General features: G+C 43.3%; 1 protein-coding gene across 3 annotated transcripts in view; it reads right to left on the bottom strand.

The window, feature by feature from the left end:
• LOC147683305 (phospholipid scramblase 1-like) overlaps window positions 1-22,030 on the bottom strand; it is a 546,679-nt gene that overhangs the window by 258,468 nt on the left and 266,181 nt on the right. For all 3 annotated transcript variants that reach the window (XM_086944818.1, XM_086944819.1, XM_086944820.1), the window contains 2 exons: window positions 20,711-20,868; window positions 128-170 (listed from right to left, as the gene is read on the bottom strand). In XM_086944818.1, the coding sequence (XP_086800944.1) occupies window positions 128-170; window positions 20,711-20,868 (201 nt within the window). The remainder of the gene's footprint in view (window positions 1-127; window positions 171-20,710; window positions 20,869-22,030) is intronic.

The following is a 22,030-nucleotide window of genomic DNA, read 5'->3' as shown; positions in this document are numbered from 1 at the left end:
AGTAAGCAATCTTATTACAGTGTTGGTGCCTGAGACACCTGTCCGTTACTTACTATATACATGCTTGAAAAAGAAATAGCATTGTACAAGGTGTAAATAAATCAATTGTAGTAAATGCAGTACATACTTTCCAACAGCTCGATCTGTTGATGAATGAGAATCTGGTCTATCTGTAATGAAAATAAATGATAAAAAGATCAATATGTACATTAGTACTGTCAGTGTATATGACAGATATATTATTATACATTATAGAAATTAGCCCCCACTGTGATCTTTCTTTCATATTCTGCCTAATGTGTCCTTCATGCCTCCGCTTAATGGCAACATCAGCAAAGTGCTCACATGATACACTTTAGATGGTATAGTGTAGCAAAGGGAGAAAAAACTAACAAACAAAAAATACCCTACTCCTTTATGTTCACACCATAAGGCCCTCTCTCTCTCCACTGGAGGTGACAGCTTTGCTCTTCCTTCCATAATATTCCCAGAGAGCATTCATCAGGTTATATTTACCTCCTGTCTACTAGGACTGCCAGATCACTCCATCAAAGCTTGAGAAATCAACACATTGCCATCAGACCCACAAACTGAGTTGCTAAAATGACAACATCCTAACACATTTATCTAAGCAAGGAATGCCCAGTAGCAGTAACATGGTTGCATGCTGGCATGGAGCGTGATGTTCTTAAGAAATCCTCCGAGACCTCTTCCTCAGAAAATGTCACAGGGATGGTTGCATAGATTGCTTACTATACAGACCACCTAGATAGAATGGAGCATTCTCTGTTAATCAGCTGCAGATTGGAAACAATAGAAACTACAGGGTCCATGTATGGGCACACCTAGGATTGTTAGAGCAACTCCCAGAAGAAAACAAAAAGTGTTGGATGGAAGAACTTGAATTGCTAACCATTGACAATTGCTCTGGGCACATTTTGTTCTTTCATTTTTTATCGCCCTTCCATTAAGGACATACAAACATGAGAACCACGCGACGCCTTGATGCCCTTGGGCTAAGTTGCGCGGTACTAAGTCTCCCTTCATGTAATCTGCCTTTGGAGTTTTGAGGCACTATAGAAATCTAAATGATAAAGACTTACAAAAAGCAAGACACAAATCTAAGTGTAACAATGATGGCTCAGGTCCAGTTTGAGTTGAGAATAAGAGGTAAGATTACTACTGCAGACACCCCACCTGTGCTGGTTGCAGAGACAGAACATTGAGTCCAAAATATCAAGTTGCACTAATATCGAGTCATTAATATTGTGGGTCAGAAATATCGAAAGCAAGAATATTGTGGTCAAGAATATATATTGAAGTGTTTAATATAGTTTGCAAAAATATAATTGTTAAAAGTATTGTTTTTTATTATCGTTATGTATTGTAGTATATATTTTATAGGTATGTTATGCATGTTGTTTTGTATAAGAATTGTTTATATTTGTAATCTATGTGTAGTTATTAATTTTTTTAAATTTGTATTTTGCACTTTTAGTTCCGTACAGAGTTGTGGGTTTATAGGGGAATAGAGTGAGAAGTAACTTAATTATATTGAATTTATTAAATCTTTTTATTTTGCGTTTTTAGTGCCGTAGTCGGTTGTGTGTTTATACAAAATTTATTGATTCCTTTTTATTGATTAATATTTAATTGCGATGTTATAGTGTAAAATGTGTACGGTAATTAAGTATTAATTCATTATTAATTGGTTGTTAATTTTAATGATTTAATTGGTTATTAATTTTGGTAATTGTGTAATTAATTTTAGGTGTTTACTGTGGTCTTTATAGTTGTAAAGGGTGGGAAGTAATTTATTTTTAATTTATGAATTAATAATTTGTTGTTAATTATTTTTAATTATTTAATTTGTAATTAATTTTGGTAATTGTTTATTTTATTTTAGGTGTGTGTTGTGGTATTTTTAGGTGTAAATGGTGAGAAGGGAGGGAAGTAATTTATTTTTAATTGATGAATTAATAACTGGTTGTTAATTAATTTCAATTCATTAATTGTTAGTTAATTATGGTAATTGGTAAATAATTAGGTGTGTGTTGTTGTGTTTATAGGAGTTAAGGGTATGAAGTAATTTGTGTTTCACAAATGAATATATATAGTTGTTAAGCAATGTTAATTATGTGTTATGTATTTTGGGTAATTGTTTATTTTTTGTGTGTTTTTACTTTTAATAAAGTGATAAAGGGTATGTATTTTAATTATGTAATTATTAGTCAATAGTCATAGTTTTTAATTTTAAAATAACTTTTAATTGTGTTTTAGTATTTTATATTTTAATTTAGGTGTGTGTTGTGGATAATATAGTGTAAACGTGTGCCTAGTCAATTAATGTTTTTTTAATTAATAATTTGTTTTAATTGATTATTAATTATGTAAATACTTTTAATTAAAAATATTGAAGTGTTTTGTTATTGGTGTGGTGTTATAGGGAAGGCAATAAAATAAATACATGTATGTTGTAATTAATATTTTTGTAAATATTTTATAGTTAAAAAAATGTATTTTTATGTAAATGCAGTTATTTTATTTTACTGTATATAATATTTGCTGGTTTGTGTTATATGTGATTAATATTATAATATGTGTTCTTTTTATATGTTTATTACATTTTTTTAAAATATTGTTGTTTTTTTATATATATTTTTTGGAAGGGTTTGAGTGTGAATAGTAATATTTTTCTATTCTATCCAACACTTTCCCTACTATAGCATTCACTGGAGTAGGAATAGTAATTTGTACCCCTCCGCTATCCAGCATTTCCCTACTGTTCCAGGAACAGTATTTTTTACCCCTTAGCTATCCAAAACCTTCCCTACTGTTGCTCTTACTGGAGTGGTAATGGTAATTTGTACCTCTCCTCTATCCAACACTTTCCATACTGTAGCACTCACTGGAGGGGGAATAGTAATTTTAACCCCTCCGCTATCCAACACTTTCCCTACTGTTGCAAACACTGGAGTTGGAATAGTAAATTTTATTATTTTGCAATCCAAAACTTTCCCCATGGTTTATTGTATAAGGCAATTTAAGTTTAAATATATTTAATAGTTTAATGTTTTAATTTATTCTAGAATGTTTTTTATATTTTAAATTATTTATATATATTTTATTTTTATATAATATAAATTATTTATATATATATATTATTTTTATATAGTTTTAAACTTTTAAAATAAATGTAAGCTAATAGTTCAGTAATTATTTTAAAGTAAATATATATGTATAAATTAATATGTTTGTGTGTTTATTTTTTTTAATTATGTTTATTTGTTATATTTTGTAAAAATGTCTATTAAATGTAATTCATTTTGTTGACTTAATATTAATATTTAATATATTAAATATATATATTTTTATTTCATATATATCAATTTTCTTTACATCTATATATTTTACATCAATATTTTCTATTCAATATTTTTATACTTACCTTTTCAAGTATAGGAGTAGCATGTCTACCTTCTGGCCCTTGCTGAAATGGGGCAGTGGAGTGCTAATTAGAGTGCCGGTGAACAATGTATCCCCATATCAGTGGGTATCGCATTTTAAAGCCCAGTTTGCACTTCCTGAGGAGGCTCATGAATCATTTGATCTCACCCCCCATTGCTATCTTGTATTTTACCAAGAAAGAGGTGGAAAGTGCACTTCTGTCCGTCCCAAGAAGTAGGGCAAAAGGGCCCGACTGTATCCCTGCAGACCTGTTTCTTCAAGATATACCTAACTGGGCATCCTATATTCAGCTTCTAGCGAATTCCATAGCAAGTGGAGCACCTATGCCAGGTACATGGGCAAGTGCAGAAATACTTCCCATTTACAAGAAAGGACACCGCTCCCAGCCAGGCAACTATAGCCCGATAAACCTTATAAATTGTATCCAAAAAAGTAGCTGCTAGGCTGGTATTGATCTGAATCTAGGCATGGATTGTTGAGCACGACATTCTCTCTCCACTCCAGGCGGGATTCCGCTCCTGTACCAGTACCATTGACCAGGTGTTCAGGTTTTTATTAATTTACTGGTGGACCGTAGTGTTAGGGGGAGGTACAATATACGCAGCTTTCATTGACCTTAAGTCAGCTTTTGATCTTGTACCCTGCTCTAAAATGTGGAAAACGTTTTTTAAACTAGGTATGCCTCTTGATATCCTGGCCTTTCTGGTCACGCTACACGACTCCAATTACGCACAGGTGCGATGGGACGCGCAGGGGAGTACCACCAAAAAACTACCTGTGGAAAAGGGGGTCCGACAGGGGTGCGTTCTAGCACCAACCCTCTTTTCTCTATATATTAATGGGGTGGTTCAGTATTTTCAGAACTGTCCTACAGATGCGCCTAGTTTAGCTGGGCTGAGGATCCCCCTGCTTATGTTTGCAGACGACACCCTCGTACTCTCCAAGACACAAAAGGGACTCCAACGTGCCTTTGAGAGATTAGAGGAGCTTTGTCAGGACCATGACCTTGTCGTGAATGTAGATGAAACAAAATATATGGTCCTACACAAATATAAATGCATCAGGGATAGAGTTGATATGAAGGATGGTACGCTAGAACAGACGGAGCACTTTACTTATTTGGGAGTAACCATTGGTAGCAAACTTAGCTGGAAACCACAAATAAATGTGCTCACCGTCAAGCATGCCCAACTGTCAGATGCCCTGTTGAAGGAGCAGTGATCTTCATACACCAAACCGATCGCTCCTGTAGCTTTGATCCTGTACGGGGCTGAACTGTGAGGCTTTGCCAACTTAGACACTTTGGTGGAAGCTGAAAATAAGTTTTTGAGGTCTTTAATTGGCCTTCCACTGTCCACCCCGTTATTACCCTTATTTTTGGATCTGGGTTGTTACTCAGTTGAGGTGGTGGCACATTTTAGGCCTGTAGCATACTGGAGAAGGCTCTGGATTAGTCTAGAGCTCAGCCACTACGGTCAGAATCTTTTAGAAGTTAGCGAGGCTGACGGTATGAATAACATTCTGTGGCTAAGGCGAGTTAAAGCTACTCTTAGTGACATGGGGATAAGTAGTCTATGGACATCCCCTGTAGACAATGCTTTTCCATCAAAGAGCGACTTCAAAGCAGCTTATTGGAACTCGCTTGCTATAAAGCGGTTTGCTGCCTTAACTGGTCCTTCCCTATCCCAAGATTTCCTTGAGCTAAAGTACGAAGTGGAACTCGAAGGGTACTGGGATCTAATCACCTCCCCCAAAGATAGGAAACTGTATCACCAGTTTAGGGTGGGGTCTCTTCCGATCAACGTATATACCAGTAAACGGTGTATTTCGAATAATAGAAAATGCATATTTTGCCCGACCTACAATGAATCTTTGGCTCACATTTTGTTTGCCTGCCCAGCCTATAGTACTCCACGGGCTAGATGGTCGAAACCCTTAGGCTCAAATTTGAGCACTAGGTCCTGTTACGAGGCACTTAGTATCTTCAAAATGTCTATCAATGAGTTCGTAGTGATTGCGCTTGCTAAGTTTTTACGCTGGGTGTGGGTGGTTCGTTCTAAAGAGAGGTGTATGAGCTAAGTGTTGTTTGTAGCTTAGTAGGACAGTTTTTAATCCATCAATGCACTTTCTTGTAAAAAATCGACTGAAATGGTACTGGTTTGCATGTAGAACTTTGGAATCTTGACATCCCAGGCTGCAGTCTTTGTAGGAGTGTATCATATTAGTTTTAAGCTATTTATTATGCAATATGAAATACTAAGGAGTTTTAATAATGATATTGAACGAGATATTTTTATGTTAAAAATTGCAAAATCTTTTTATATAGTTCACTGTTATTGCATTTACTATTGTCTTTCATGATTTTATATCAAAATAAAGCCTTTTTGACTGACTGTACAAGAGTCGATATTTTTGTTGTCACTTTTTTTATCAATATTATTTACATCGATATTTTGTGCATTGATGTTCTGTCTAGTGCTGTACTAGAGATGCAGTGGTGTAACTGTGTTATGTCTAGATGTTAGGAACTGTTGCTGAATGAGCAGAAAAGGCAGTACTCTATGGGCCATATTATCAAGAACGGCGATAACAGATAATGCTATCGCCGTTCTTGATAATATGGCCCTATGTTGTTATGTATTCCCAGCAACTTTTTAAAAAATTGTGAAGACTAAATCCCAAAAGTCCCTGAATAACAAACATGTACAGCGTGTTCTAAAAAATACCGTTGTGAAAACAAATGAACCATAGGTGGCTATGCAAAGCGAGAAAAGGCACCTAAAATGCAAAACTAAGGGAGAACCAAGTTTTGTCCAGAATGGAAATCGCTACAAAAATTATGTATGCTTGCAGCTTGTCTCTCTGTTTGAGTGGCCATCTACATCCTGATGGCTCCTCCTAGGCAGGATGGGAGGGAGAAGGTGACACTTACACCTGAATAGGCAGTGTCTTGTCCCCACACAAAAGATTGATTACCCCCCTGTAGTGATTCTGGGAACAGAGCTGGAAAGAAAGGACCTCTGTGTACTTCAAAGACCCTTCTTTGAAGTCACCCCCACTTTGAAGGCACAATTTTGGTATAAGTACTGGGCCTCTTACCCCACCAAATCAGACACTTCTGGACCTGCAAAAACCTCTGTCAGAAGAACGGCTGTGCTGCTACAAGGTTTATCACTCTGCTGAACTGCTGCATTGGAAGAACTGATTTTCTGCTTTGCAGCCCTGCAGCTCTCTGACCCTGCTGATGGAGAGATGGACCCTGTCTTCAACCCAGAGTGAGCACGAAGGGCTTGTTGGCTTGCCTCTGCTTCCTGAGACTCAGGGATATCAATGTCTCCTGGTCTATTGGAAGTGAACCCAGCTCCTTGCTCCAGTAAAATAGACACATCACCAGTCTGTGTGTAGCTTAACTGTTGATTAACCCTGCTGCACTCCAGCACATTGTCTTTAAGTACTGATACATCGTAAGCACAGCATTGCTGCTGCTGTGGTGTGGGAAGATCAACCCATCCCCTCGACTGTGTGGAGAAGCCTGATGCATCATATACAAACCAACTCCTCTTGGCTCAGCACATCATCTTCAGAACCTGTGCAACACCACCACTGCATGAAGAAAATCACCTCGACTGCGGGATCAACAGTGACATATCGCTTGGCTCCACCCCGCATCTTGGTGTTTCAACCAGGATGAAGGTACTTTGTTCAGTGGGCCTGCATGGCTACTGTATCTGGTCTGTGCTCCATTGCAGTTGCAGTAGGCCTGAATTTGTGACTTTGCCCCGCTCCAGTGTGACCAGATGCCACCATAGGCGCTAATTGCTTCTAAGCCCTTTTTTGGCATTCAATCTTTAAAAATTCATATATCAACTTTTATTTATTGGATTTTTGTTCTTTTGGTCTGGATTTATTTATGAAAATATGATCTATTTTTCTAACCTGATGTGGAGTACTTTGTGGTGTTTTCATTGTGTTATTGTGTTGCACAAATAGTTTGTACATTGCCTCCTAAGCAGGGTTGGGCAGAGAATGTGGAGTTGCAGTACATGGAATTCGGCAGAGTTGCATAAAAACTCTGTGAAATTCATCTGAGTTCTGCAAGCGGGCGGAGTTGCTCTACTCGCCTTCCCCATAGCTACCAAAATACCTCATCACCACAAAAGCAACTGATGGTACCTCAGCAATACAAGCTCTTCTAGAGTCCTACGTGCCTAAAGCCACAGCTGTCCAGGGATCACAGTTTCTCAATAGCTCAGTGACTTAAATACACCAAAAACAACTGTTATCTAAACCAAACCTAATAAACTTTTAAGCAACTTAAGCACCTCAGCAATCCAAAAGATATCTCAGCAACTCCCAGATGTCAAAAACACTAGCAGCTAAACCATGCCAGCAGCCCACTCATGCCAGCAACCCAAAAACTCCAGCAATCCAAAAACTGCAGAGAACCATATCCTTAGCAACTCAAACCAACTCGACATATCTTTTATCTTGAAGACCTGGAAAGCTACCAAATCAGACCTGTACTTCATCCTGAGGGTTGCGGCACAGATTTCAAATGATCAGTCCAGTTCTGGGACCAGCTCCACCTAACTATTGCCCAGATTCTTGAGGGTTTTGGCGTGATTTCTTGCTGGGCAAGGCCTAGGGGATACCCTTGCCTATCTATGATGGTGCACACTCATTCCCCCCTGGGCGAGCAGACGTAGCCTCTTGGCCCCTGATCTCATTAGGAGCTTCACTGAGGAGAAGGGTAGCTTCCTTGTGGCCCCTCATGGGCCTCCCCTTGCCATGCTCTCATGTGTATTCTTTTGTCAAATCTTCTGTGGACTTCCGCGGTCATCGGACATCCCTCTCCCTTTCTCAGTGCATCTTGCTATTGACAGGTGTACGAAAAGATCGCACTCCTTTGGAGGTCAGACCTCCACTTCTGGGTGCCACCACCTAAACTCTGCCCGACAAGCCTGTACAAAGAAAGCAGGAGGAGACATGCGGGTCTGCCCCTAACCCGCCTCCGGTTGCCCAGGACGACAGGGTGGTCGGGGCGCTGAAGGAGTAGATTTGGTGAGAAGGAGATGATACGAAGCTGGGAGGGCACACTCAATAGAAATCTAATATTGCCTCTGTACCTTTTCTCTTCCTGATGCAACTGCCCAGACGTAACTAGTCATTTTTCTAAAGAGCTCTGATTGCAGGTAGTGACATGATTTGACTATGGTGATCCAACCAATGTGACTACTTGTGGGAAGTGGAAGGGGCGTTCTGAGATCATAATGTGAATACATTATAATGGTGGGTGCCAGTAAACTCCGCTGTGCGGCGTAGGATTTTTTTTTATCAAACTCTGCCCTACAAGCAGAGTGACAAAACTCTGTGATCTCCGCAGGCGGAGCAGAGTTTACTTCCCACCGCTACTCTTAAGTTTAGCGTGACTGCTCTGTGCCAAGCTACCAGAGGGTGAGCCCAGGTTAACTTTTAGTGTTTATCATACTTACCCTGATTAGGATTGTGGTTCCTGATTGTTATGTTATGTTATGTTATTATCCTTTATTTTGCGCACAGATGCTCCAGCTAAGGAGCATCCTGGCGCAAGGAAAAGGTGAACATAACACTACGCAAAAAGAAAAAGAAAAGTGCAGACAGTCAATATAAGAAGAATTAAAACAGGTGAGTTTTCACGGCCCTACGGAATGCTAATAGATCCTCTAACAGGCGGATTTCCAAAGGAAGGGAGTTCCAGAGAGCCGCGGCTCTCACACGAAAAGAGCGACCGCCCATCCGACTAAGCATGAAACGCGGAACAACCGCAAGGGATTGTCCAAGAGATCTAAGAGAGCGAGTCGGGACATAGGCAGATAAGAGATTATTGAGAATCTCAGGAGCCGACCCTTTTAAAATTTTGAAGGCAAGGCTAAGGGCCTTGAAGTGGATTCGACTTTTCATCAGTAGCCAATGTAGGGACCGCAGAGTGTTGGAAATGGGGCAGGACCTCGGCAGACCCACCACTGCTCTCGCAGCCGCGTTCTGTACGCGCTGCAAGCGAATGATCTCAGATTGGTTAACTCCCAGCAGGAGCGAGCTGGCATAGTCCAGCCGGGAGATGATCGTCGCTTGGATAACCAACTGTCTCGTCGGAGCATCAAAAAATTTGAGCACCGGCCTTAGCCCACGCAGGTCACCAAAACAGCATGCCGCCACTCTCTTAGTGTGGGTAGTGAAGCTGAGGGTGTGGTCTAACCACACTCCCAAGTTTCTGAGTTCCAACACTGGTGTAGGGGCCGGCCCTAACTCCAGAGGCCACCAGTTGTCCCCCCAGCGATCCGCTCCCCTTCCAACGATCATCACCTCAGTTTTTTTCGCGTTCAGCTGGAGACAGTTGTTGTTCATCCAGCTGGCCACCTCTCTCAGCCCATCTCGGAACCTGGGGGCATCCTGTTCGACATCCCCGCTGATCGTGACCGCTAGCTGCGTGTCGTCGGCATAGGAGACCATGGTTAGGCCCCACTGCCTGGCGACATCAGCCAGCGGCCGCACGTACAAGTTGAAAAGCGTGGGACTCAGCGAGGAGCCCTGAGGGAGCCCCAGGTCCAGCTGATGGAATTTGGACTGAAAAGGAGGGGTGGCAACGCAGAAGGAACGATCACTAAGGAAGGAACGGAACCACTGCAGAGCAGAGCCACAGATGCCAATGTCTTCCAGGCGGTGCAGAAGGATGCAATGGGACACCGTGTCAAAGGCAGCGCTAAGGTCTAATAAGATGAGCGCTGCCGTTTGACCTGCATCCAACACACTCCGCAGATGTTCTACCATTGCCAGAAGGGCGGTCTCCGTGCTGTGACCAGCACGGACCCCATTCTGCGTAGGGTCGAGGACATTGGCCCGGGCCATGTGCTCGGAAAGAGCCAGGTTGACGTGGGCCTCCATGACTTTGGCCGGCCAGGGAAGCAGTGAAATCGGGCGGTAGTTTTCCGGTTTTAAAGGATCCAATGATGGTTTTTTCAGGATCGGGGAAACCACCGCCTGCTTCCACTTAGCAGGAACTGTACCTGAAGTCAAGGAAAGGTTAATCAGCGTACACACTACAGTACGCCCCTGAAAGGCAGGATCTCTAAAGAGGGCAGGTCTGAGCGGGTCCGCAGGAGAACCGGACTTGACTCGTTGTGCCAACTTGACAAACCCATCCCAGGACAAAGTAGGGAGAGAGTGTAGTGCCGGGCAGCTGCAAGGTCCGTTCAGAGGAATAAGTGGCAGTGTCATAACGACTGATAAATGGTCTTAACTTTCTCCAAGAAGAAAGCGGCCAAGGTCTCACAGTGGGAGGTAGAACCGTCCACTTGCGGATCCGCTCTCTTAGCCATCAAATTTTTGAGGGCTTTAAAGATGGTCTTCGATGGATTGTGGCTGTTACGGAATTCCGTCGCATAGAACGCCGCACGGGCTCTACAAATAGCTCGATGGTAGAGCTTGACGGAAGCCAAATACGCGGTTTTCTTACGCCACTCCCTTTCTGCCCGTCTACATGAACCCTTCAGAGCATGGAGGGCACTGTCGTACCAAGGACTCGACTGCCTGGAGCTGGATTTACTTAAGATGATGGGCACCAATACATCGAGCGCCCTGGTAATCCAGCTGCAGAATTGGTCGTAGCCCAAGGTGGCGTTGAGCAGAGGGCCTAATGGCTCTTCAGCCATGATGTAATGTAGGTCCTCCAGCCTAAGCTTATTCCAGTGCCGCCGAGGGATCCACTTAGGAGATGGAATAATGGGGGTTTCGGGGAGAGGTAGCCAGACGGATACCAAAAAATGATCGGACCAACCCACTGGGGAGATAGCCAGGACTTGGACATCCGGTAAGTTAGTAAAAAACGGGTCCAAAATGTGACCAGCCACATGTGTAGATTGTGTGACAAGTTGGGTCAACTGAAGGGCCTCCAAATCCGCCAGAAAACCACTGATAGCCGAGGTCTGTTGATTGTCAAAATGGAGGTTGAGGTCACCTAAGATGCAAAAATTGGCGCAGTCACTAGCTAGCGTACTAACCGCCTCAGGGAAAGCTCCCCTGAATGCGACATCACTGCCTGGGGGGCGATACACGACCATCCCAGACAGTGTGAACTGGGGACTGATGGTGATCTTAAACTGGACAGGTGCAAACCTCTGCCAACTAGAAATCCAACTTCTAACACTCTGTTAATCAAAAGAATAGAAGCACACAAACTAAAATGGGCAAAAGGCACATGGTATCACCAGTACAAATAATCTGCCTCATTACTTTAAACACACACCTTTTATGGTTCCAATTATGCTCTGGGTATGGGCATCCAACATAGTTCAGTTCCTGATTTTTAGACTTCCTACATAAAATGCTTTTCATACAATGAATATCAATGCAAATCCTTTATATATAATCAAAGGTAAACTTTGACACAGGTCTAGTCCTCATGGACTTAAACTAGATGCTCCTGCACTGGGAGATTTAAGGTTTTCGACTTGCAGCAGATTTAGGGTTAATTGGCAGAAATCTATATTATTTTCATTTGGCAACCAGAAAGGCCAAAAAAGATCCTTCAGGACTACGGTTTCCTTTACATATCTGGGAATAACAATATATCATACAAAAAGACAATTTTACATCACAACCTGGGATTCTGGATACAATTACCAGTATTGGTCATGGGCAGAACGGCATTAAGTATACGCGTCATGATTCCCATATTAATGTATGTGTTCTAAGGAATACTACTACAGCCTCCATCACAAATGATGCATTTATAGTGGTTGAGAAATTTCACACCCAAAATTATGATAGCTAATCATAGATATGGGTAGCTTCGGAATGCAGCATTATCACCAGATTACAAGTTAGCACATCGAGAAAGCCTATGTAATAGGTAATAACATGCATAGATCAGTATTATTGCATCGATTTCTGGATATTACACCTAAACTGTGGTCCATTTTGGAGGGATAAATTCCTCCAGGTTTAACCTCGAAGGTTTGTCCCTGGAAACTCCAGCAGTATTATTTTATTAGCTACAATACCGATTTCTGTGGGAACACTACACGATGCACTTTGCCAAAAGCATTAAATTCTTCAAGGAGAACAAATGCGGATAGGCAAGAGAAAGATGATTCTAGAGTTTAAGCAGATTGTTAGAGAAGACCCTATAAATTGCGGTTAAAAACAACATTTGTTCAATGAGCACTACTGTGGATGGTAGACCTGTTTAAAAGGGCAAACAGTGAAATTAACCTAAGGCAACGGAAGGACGGAGCCTATTGGATATGGGAAACTCATGTATAAATAATATATACATTGCTGGGGCAGAATAGTTCGTTGGGGCTGTAGCAGACCAAGTAAGACATTATGCCTCTGTAATGAAAATAGAGTATAAGAACTGGAATATGTTCCCAAAGATCCCAAGAAGGAAACAAAACGCTGCACACAAATGTGCAGAAGGCTGGTAACTGCACTATGCAAAGCACGATGCAGTTTTTTGAAGATAAGCCACTGGAAGGGTTATCTTCACTGAGCTATCACTATGGTGGAGGAAATGCCAGTGGATTCCCGACCACATACAATTCAGTCTTTACTATGCTCTAATAGGACCTGTCCAGCACGAACTGGCAGGCCAGGTCCTCCCTGAACCAGAACACGAGCAACCCGGGACCAATTTCACCCATATCATGGCTTATCAGCTGGATATAGCTTGTATCTAGTGGCACAAAGTGCACGGCACCCACATCTGGGAATACCCACCATATTAAGGCAGCCAAAACAGATTTGTTTTGTTTTTAAGAAACACACCTTCAAAGTCGGAGATGGTTTAGGAAAAACAAGTAAAATCAATGTCCCTGACGCACTGTCAATTTTCAGTCAGTACATTGTGAATATTATTCCTTTTTTTCGTACTGGGTTCGCCACGCCTCTAAAGTCGGCCCTAGCAAAGTGTGGAATGCCATACTCTTACTATTATTCTGCTGTTGATCTGTCCCCAATGTGTTTCAGACAGCAGAGTTCATCTGTCAGAAGCCTAGCATTTCCTCACCTCTAAATGAGGTGGAGAAACAAAGAATGGGGCGTTTGGGAAACTACTGGTTTTTGGTGGGGATTCTGTTACTGACCCCACTCTACAGCAGGCCTGTAGCGTATGAACTGACCAGGTCAGAGAGGAGTTGGCCATGCATGCATTTATGTTGAAAAAGCATAAAGGAATGCACAATTTAATTAACTGCACTTTACTCTTCTCTACCAGACACCCCTAAAAACACTGATTGTTAAAAGAATTAACAGTCTCACCCTTGAACACTGCTGCAGCTGCATGCAACCCAAAACTATGTTCCTACACTTTGTATGAGAATATCCAACATTAAGAGTATCCAACAATTTAGAGAAGTAAGAAAAGTAGCAGATGGTCATAGCAAAAACAAATTGCTATAATGCAAAAATATTCCCGCAAAATGTAATGCACAACAAGCAAGCCTATATGTGGAAAAAAACATTATGTTTAGATGATAACCATAGACGGGTCTTCAATGAAACCACAGACAAAGCTAGTGGCGCTGTGAATTGTTAGAAAGAGAGCAGGCACATTTAGTGATTAAGACATTGAATAATTATAGGATCCCCATTACATCACTTGCCATCATGAAGGAGTAAATATAGATTTCTGTTTCAGGTGAAATGGAGTAGTGATGAGCTAGGACAAAAAATATGCTAGTAACTAAAAATGGTGAGTTTACCACAAGTGTCTTGAGGCCAGACTTAAAAGTGGTTAAGAAATTATTATCCAGCCATTGCCTTACTCTATAAGACAAACTTTCTTCACTCTAGATATAAAATATATACTACATATATGGACAAGGAAAGAACACTAGAAGTCTGTAGCTCATTCAGAGGCAGAAATACCCCCCGCCCAACACTATAATAGCATTGAAGCTCTAAGCACTATAACAGTTACCATTAGGGCTTAAAGCTTTTGTATAAATGCAGTCTTTTTTTTATTGTTTTAACTAAACCAGCTCATAATATCACTAGGTAGATAAGGATTACACACACACACATCATTGGGTTAAGGTTGACAATAACGTTGTCACATGACAGAGTCATGAGATTACAATTACATTGGAAACATCAAATAGACTCTTTTGCTTCTCTACCTTAGATTTGAAGTGGGGTGTGTCTCGTTTGTCTTTTGTCTTGAAGATGTATGTGGGTTCTGGTTAGGATGCTCACATTCCCCAATAGTTTCACCATGGAGAAGATATATTTTCTCACTTCTTCCAGCATCCTCTGCTTTTATATACTACTTCCTCCGCTTGTTGGCATCAGTCCAAGTCAGACTCCCACTCTGTCACTGATGGGGGGAGGGATGCTCCCCATCGTCTCGCTATATTACGTTTTATCACCCCTGCCGAAATTGTTAACCAGAGCCCGTTATGTCTAGGATGGTACCCCTCTCCTTTAATCATCAGTAGCAACCTCTTAGCAGCTAACGATATCTCCATCCCCAACACCCTTGACATTACCTCTGTTACTTCTCTCCAGAATGAGTTAATTACTGGGTAGTCCCATAGTATATGGAAGAAGGAGCCTTCCTGTTGACAGCCTCTTACACATAGTGCTGTATGAGCCTTTCCCCATCTGTGTAATGATGTGCAGGGGTAGTATGTGCAATGTAATATTTTAAGATGCAGCAGCCTAAAGCGTGCTCGGATCAGTATATCTCTGGGGATCTGCTGGACCTCCGGCCATTCTTTATCATCAATGTTACCCAGGTCATCTATCCATGCTCTCCTAAGGGAGGTTAGCAGGGCCGGGGCATTATTTATTAGTTTATGGTATATTGTAGACATTGCTTTGCCTGAAATAGGGTCGACTAACAGCCTATCTTCTAACAGTGAATGATCAGGAATAGTCGTGCCTCATTGTATGTGGATGTGTAGAGCATGTATAAATCATATAAATGAAAATCTTTGGGAGGGCGTCGGGGCATATTCTTGCTGGAGGTTGTCGAAGGAGAGAGGCCTCCCATCTCTCCACACTTCTCCCAGATGTTCAATGGCTATGGTCTTTAATTCCCTGAACCCCTCAAGCGTGGCAACCTCTCTCCTAGTCGGGTCTTCCTCCACAGGGGTGTCAAGCCAGTCAGTCCCAGATACTTATGCAACTTATTCCAGCATTTAACTAATACTGCTGTGTGTGCTGCCATATCTCGGCCTGTCTTTCGTGCATATAGGAGAGGCCCATAGTTCCAACCCAGCATTCCATCTCTATCCATTCTATATGCTGGTTCTTCTCTAGCTGCATGTTGGACTTGGCCCTTCTGGCAGGTTCACACCTACACTTTTTGCTTTTAAATGTGACATGGTGTTTGTGATTTTTGGCTTCTGCGCACTTTACCACTGTGTCCCAGGGTAAAGTGCGTGCGTGTAAGTGAGATTGGCCTGCCCTCCCATAGGAATGTATGGGGAATGTAAGTGTCCCTGATAGTTCCTGATGCATGGGGAGTGCAAGCTCGAGTTTCGTATGTGCGGACTCGTGTGATTAAATGCTGCGCGATGATGTGTGCGGAGGTATTGTGTCTAGTGTGGAAGTGCCACTTCTAGAAGTTGGCATGTCTGTGTAATTTATGTGAATTGGCTGTCTGGCTTGTGATTGGCTGGAGCTGGCTGGTGAGCCTGGCTCCAGGAGTCAGGATGGGTCTGCCCCGGTGGTGAATGGAGAGATCTGCATGATTGATGTGAGGGAGGAGTGCACCTGGGACCTGAATAGGGCTGGGCTTTCCCCACACAATGCTTGCTCCGCCCCCTTTGGTGCGACCGATGACCCTAGCCTGGCCAGTGAATGGGAAGAGGGGCTGAACACATCAGAGTGCTCCAAAACCAGCTGCAAATGGTTTTTCCCCCCACCCTACAGACACAGACAAAGGGATTCTGTGTATAAAAAGGGGCTGTGACCCCATACAAAGTGTTCTCTTCCTGATCCTAACTTGGAGGGGGCCTGCTGCTGCTGATCGCCAGGAGGACCGCCACTTGGACTGCCTCCCTGCCTGGAGAACCCTGTGAGCTGGCCCCTGGGCCCAGCCTTGCCCCCCCTGCCTTACTAAGGAGACTTTCCCTGGATTTTGGTCTTTCCAGCGCTTGGAAGCGCTGGGCTACCTTTCTTATGTTGTTCCCCCAAGAAAGCATGTGAGCTGCGCAGAGCTGTGGCTGCAGCCCTGTTGAGAGGTATCTCCCTACCTGGGGATCCACCCCTCTGTGTGTATCTAGTAGGTGCCACCCAGCATTCTGGCCGTTATTTGTCCTCCTTTTTAAATGGGAGCCTACCCCGTGTTTCATTCTCTCGCGGGTGCCTACCCCGCAGTTGTGTGCCTTTTTAAGCGGGTGCCTACCCCGCAGTAGTGTGTCTTTTAAACGGGAGCCTACCCCATGTTTATTCTCTAGGGGGTGCCTATCCCGCTGGGTATATTTAAATTGGAGGGAGCCTACCTCTCGTGTGCCTTCATGTGTCACCACCGCAGCCCAGGGGTATCATGAACAGCCCGGACCGGAAGTCAGGTACTCCTGCCGGAGATGTGGCGGGGCCTGAAATCTGGCCGGAAGAGGAGGAAGCAGCTTGGAGCCTCGCCGGCTCCACTCGTAAAGCGAGCTGTCCACGCCGCCTGCCGAGAGAGTCGCCGGTGAGTCCGGCAGCCCAGGAGAGCAGCCGCCGCACTAGGAGAAGCAGGTGAGTGTCACGGAATGGGGAAAAGCTCCGGGGACGCTCGCAGTGCCTGAGAGAAACTCAGTGTCTTGATGTGTGTCGGGCGGCCCCGTCTGGTCAGCGGGCCGCTCCAACAGGAGGCAACTTTTCTTCACAAGTCCCCCTAGCGGGACTCCAACATAGTGGGGGGCATTTTAGTGCTTAGAGCCCACGAGGCTCCCACGATCACGGGGCATTCTTTCTTTCGAACACACGAGGTTCCAGCTCCCGCAGGCATTTTTGTCTGAGTCCCCAGATGGGGGACTCCAACTCCGGCGACATTGTTATCAGAGCCCACGAGAGGCTCTTGGGGGCATTTTTGGGTGGTAGAGCGGCCCTGGCTGGCAGTGGGCCGCTACCCCCAGCGAGGCTACAGTATGCAGAGCCCACGAGGCTCCTAAGGCCCCAGTCATTGATACAGAGCCCATGAGGCTCCTGGGGGCACAGCTAATCGATCAGAGCCCACGAGGCTCCAAGGGGCATTTTCTTTCTTGCGCCTGCGAGGCTCCCACGTGTTTGGAGCACAGCTGTGCCAGAGCCCAGGAGGCTTTTACAGTGTTTATTGAGAGCCCCCAAAGAAGAGCCAGGAGGCACGCTGGTGCCAGGCTCAGTTCTCCAGCTGCCCAGCACTTAGTGGGCAGCTGCTTCGTTTAGGCTTTGTGCATCTTCCTTGGCTGCCTGCGCAGCCTGCCCTAACATTGTGGACACAGGGCGTTCTAGCCCCTGAGAGGCCAAGTTGGCCAAGGGACATTTTCATGTGTTGGGCCCTTGCTTGGGGTACTTGTTTATGCCCTATGTGATCTTTTGCGCAATTGTGATTACCTGCCTCATGTGATTTCTGCATCATGTGTATTGTCTTTGTGCCTATACCTCTGAATGTATTGTTATGCTTAGGGGGGTGCTTTTCCTAGTATAGTTATGCCAGTGAGCTCATCGTTCCCTGCGTGATATTTGCTTAAGGTGTTTAGGATTGCGTAGGTGGTACTTACCTTTTACCAGTGGATACTGGTTGTGCGCTACATTGGCTATTTAGTGCTACAGTTATTATATGTTCTATGTTCTAAGCATTATTCCTACAAAGTGCTAATTCTACCAAGTGCTAGTTCTAAAAGTGCTTATTCCTGACAGTGGCCCACGTGGCCCTGTCCCATGTATATAATACCCTGTAAATTCTGCCCGTGCCTATGGCACATTGTAAAGTTTGTTTTTATTATCTAATGTGTTTGGTATAATACAAAGGCTATTTTTATATATAACATTGTGTGGAGTTTCCTTTGTGGTGGGCCTTGGGTGTTGTTGCTGGGTGCGCGCGCAAACACTTTTCACATCGCCTCTGAGATAAGCCTGACTGCTCGTGCCAAGCTACCAAGAGGGTAAGCAGGGGGTATCTTGGTGGGTGACTTCCTTGCCCTGACGTAGAATGGTGGTTTATGCCTGGCTTTGGCGCAAGCCTTCGCCAACCGGAAATTGCCATTTCTAACACTGCATATACCCAGTTGTTTATTACCATGAGTTGCAAGGCCCAGTAGTAGAGTTTAATGTCTGGGATCACCAGACCTCCCTCGTAGACCCCTCTTTGCAATTTATGTAGGGCTATTCTGGGCGTGCCTCCTTGCCACAACAGTGTGCAGAGGTCTTGGGATATCAGTTTGAAAAGGTCCCCTGGAATTTTGCAGAATGTATAAGAGGAGAGCTAGGGTCATCATCTTATACAATGCCGCTTTGCCCATTAAAGTCAGCTGTAGAGTGCGCAAATGTAGTATGCCAGTGGGAAGCCTATTCAGCTGGGGGAGAAGATTCCTTTGCAGGAATCTGTGTTGATTGCGCGTTACATAAATGCCTAGATATTTGAAACCTTCTATGGGTTCGAGCGGCGGTGCAGCTTGCCTGGTATCTCAGGTAAGGACCCGACAAGGGGAATATCACTGACTTGGACCAATTTATGGAATAACACGAGTAACTGGCAAAGAGGATGAATTAGTGTCCTCCACAATATTACTAAGAGATTTAAACATAGAGACTGACCCGACCATTACGAGTGATCCAAAACAGAAATCTAGGTGGACACCTAATTTACAGATAGCCATTAACATTGATATATTTTACAAATCAGGAACAGGTGAGCTGGATAGATTCAAAGAGAGAAAGAGACCCAACAGCAACAAGGGGAATAACTTGACAATCAAGTAACAGGAGGGCCTTAAAATTCTTGGGGAAGATGAGGACGTTGTAATCAGAGAGGCAGATAAGAGCAGAAATACAGTGGTAATGAAGTGTGCCAACTACAAACTAGATATCTTGACACAACTAAACGATCCAGACTGTTATGAAACCTTAACTCTAATCCAATAGGTACACTTATTGACATTATCAACAGACATTTGCAGTAATGGCGTTCCGAGGGGTTACTGGATGATGATGAATTTTTATATGTAAAGATTGATCGACCAAAAATCCTTGTATCTATACGCTTCCTAAAATACATAAAGACCTTCCCTTCCCTACAGGCAGGACAATAATATCCGGGAATGAGGGTCTGACTGACAGACTTTCAGAATATGTAGATGTATTCTTGATACTTCTAGTTAGTAACCCGCCATCTTACATACAGGATACAAAACATATTTTTGGCATTATACACCAGTATTGAAAGGGAAGTTGGACTATATGCTGTTAGATGTATTCTGAACACCAGACCAGATTGGCTAGCCTGTTGGAACACACTGACATGCTAATTACTATGATTGAATTCATTTTAGGCAACAATGTATACAAAGTTTCAAAAGAGATTGGAAGAGGGGAAAGCAAAGTAGAGGGCAGTGAAGCCCAGGAACTAAAGGCCAGAAAGGGTTCTGTTTTGTTTTTGTTACAATTAATACACTATAATAAATTCAAAATATGTGGAACGTTATTGAGAAAAAATGTCTTTGGGACTTTGTGGCAGAGTTGGAGGTTATAACATAACATAACATGTGTATTTGTAAAGCACAAGTATCACCCAAGGGTCTCAAGGCGATGTATATTGTTACCCAACTGAATGGTACTCATTTTATTGACCTCAGAGGGATGAAAGGCTGAGTGGACCCGCCGGGATTAGAATCTGTGACCATGAGGTCGAACACAGACCCCCACAGTGGATGCATTAGTCCACTGCGCCACCAGACCCGGCGGTTATGCAACTTTCAACATTTAAAATGATTTTTATTTTTACATTCCTATTTAATTGTTGACCAATTTGATATTTCCTACACGGCATGGTGCAGTGTTTCCCTTTGCAAAGTACCTCTTGTCACACACTCGGGCAAAATGTCACTTTGTGAATGACACTTGTGAAGTGGCTGAGGAAGTCTCAGTCGTCCTCCCCGCCATAGATTATACCCACCCCTGAGCCGCCCGCCATAACCCCCTCCGGCTGGGGCGGGATTATACCTACCTTGTTCCAAAATCATTACTTTGCTGCAAAGCTCACACTCATAAAAAGCATTGTAGGGGAAACTAGTACCTGGCTCAGATATTCCAGCCCAGGCGGGCAGTTGGCAGGTGCAGACGGTGGTGGCATCCAAACCATGGCTGGCACCGCTTGACCACCAAAAGGCACATTAGTAGCTGAAGGGGCGGCTAGGCCATCTGTTGAACCCTGGAAGCCTGGATTTGTTTTACCTGGAAAGAGGGGACATATAAATCGACCATTGAGAGGCATGACCACAGCAAGGTAATTGAGCTATGGAAGTGTAAATGTGAAATCATAAGGTGGCGAGGTCAACATGTTTTATGTCTTCTAGAGCGGCACATTTTTTTCTAAAATGTTTTTGGCTTTCAAGTCGTTTGGTATTATATTTACTTCAACGTGAAATTGCATGTTTGTGTTTAAAAAAAATTCCACTAGTACCTCATTGTCTTCTTTTTTGTATCTCTCAGCTCCCCTTCTGTTCCTCGAGTTTTTACAACCCCTTTGTCTCCATTAAATGAGTGAGAGTTACTTTATATCAGACATTATAGAATGAAATGTCTGTAATTGCCAAAAATGCTGGCAGTTAAAGGAAATGAGGAGAAGAAAAGCAAGCAATTTCACCTGAATGACACAATTTGATCACTTTTGTAAGCTGGCATTAAATCTCAGATGTATTTGTTCCACCCTGCAACTCCATATCGGGTACATACTCTTCTCCTTCCAGACTTTCATTTTCCAATCTTCTCTTTTTTTCGTTCCTTGTTCTGTCTCCACCTCCTTTCTTCTTTTCTTGTCCTTTGTGTTTATGGCGTATCTCTCCTCTTTTTCCCTTCTCCTTTTCCTTTTAACTGTTCTCCTTTTCCAATCTCCACTCCATCCACTCCATACATTCTTCAATAGACAAACCGGTCTTTAGGTACCTTTCACACACCCAGGGCTCTGAAAGTCAGTGGTGGTAGGGCGAGTTCAGTCTCAATAGCTCTCCTGAACCTGAACATTTTTAACAAACTGAGGGGGATATTTACAAGGAAGTGGCGGCGCGCGGCGTTAGCCTCCTTGGCTTAACAATGCGCTCTGCCACTTATGAAACGCAAGGCTGCACCATATTTACAAGAATGTGGTGCAGCCTTGCGTTTCCCCCTGCGATGGCGCTAAGTTTAGCAACTTAGCACCAACGCAGGCACCCTTGCACCATGGTGCAAAGGTGTCTGCGTGCAGGGGAAGATTGTTCATATGTAGCAAGGTGTCCCTTCCTGCACATAAACAATTCTAAAATGCCATTCCGTCACTTTCATGTGTGCTGCTTCATGCAGCACAAATGAAAGTGACAAAATGGCATTTTTTAAAAGGTTTGTTTATGTAAAGGAAGGG

The sequence above is a fragment of the Lissotriton vulgaris genome, chromosome 11, assembly GCF_964263255.1.
Source record: "Lissotriton vulgaris chromosome 11, aLisVul1.2, whole genome shotgun sequence".
Taxonomy (NCBI): Eukaryota; Metazoa; Chordata; class Amphibia; order Caudata; family Salamandridae; genus Lissotriton; species Lissotriton vulgaris.
This window is presented reverse-complemented; position numbering and strand designations above follow the sequence as displayed.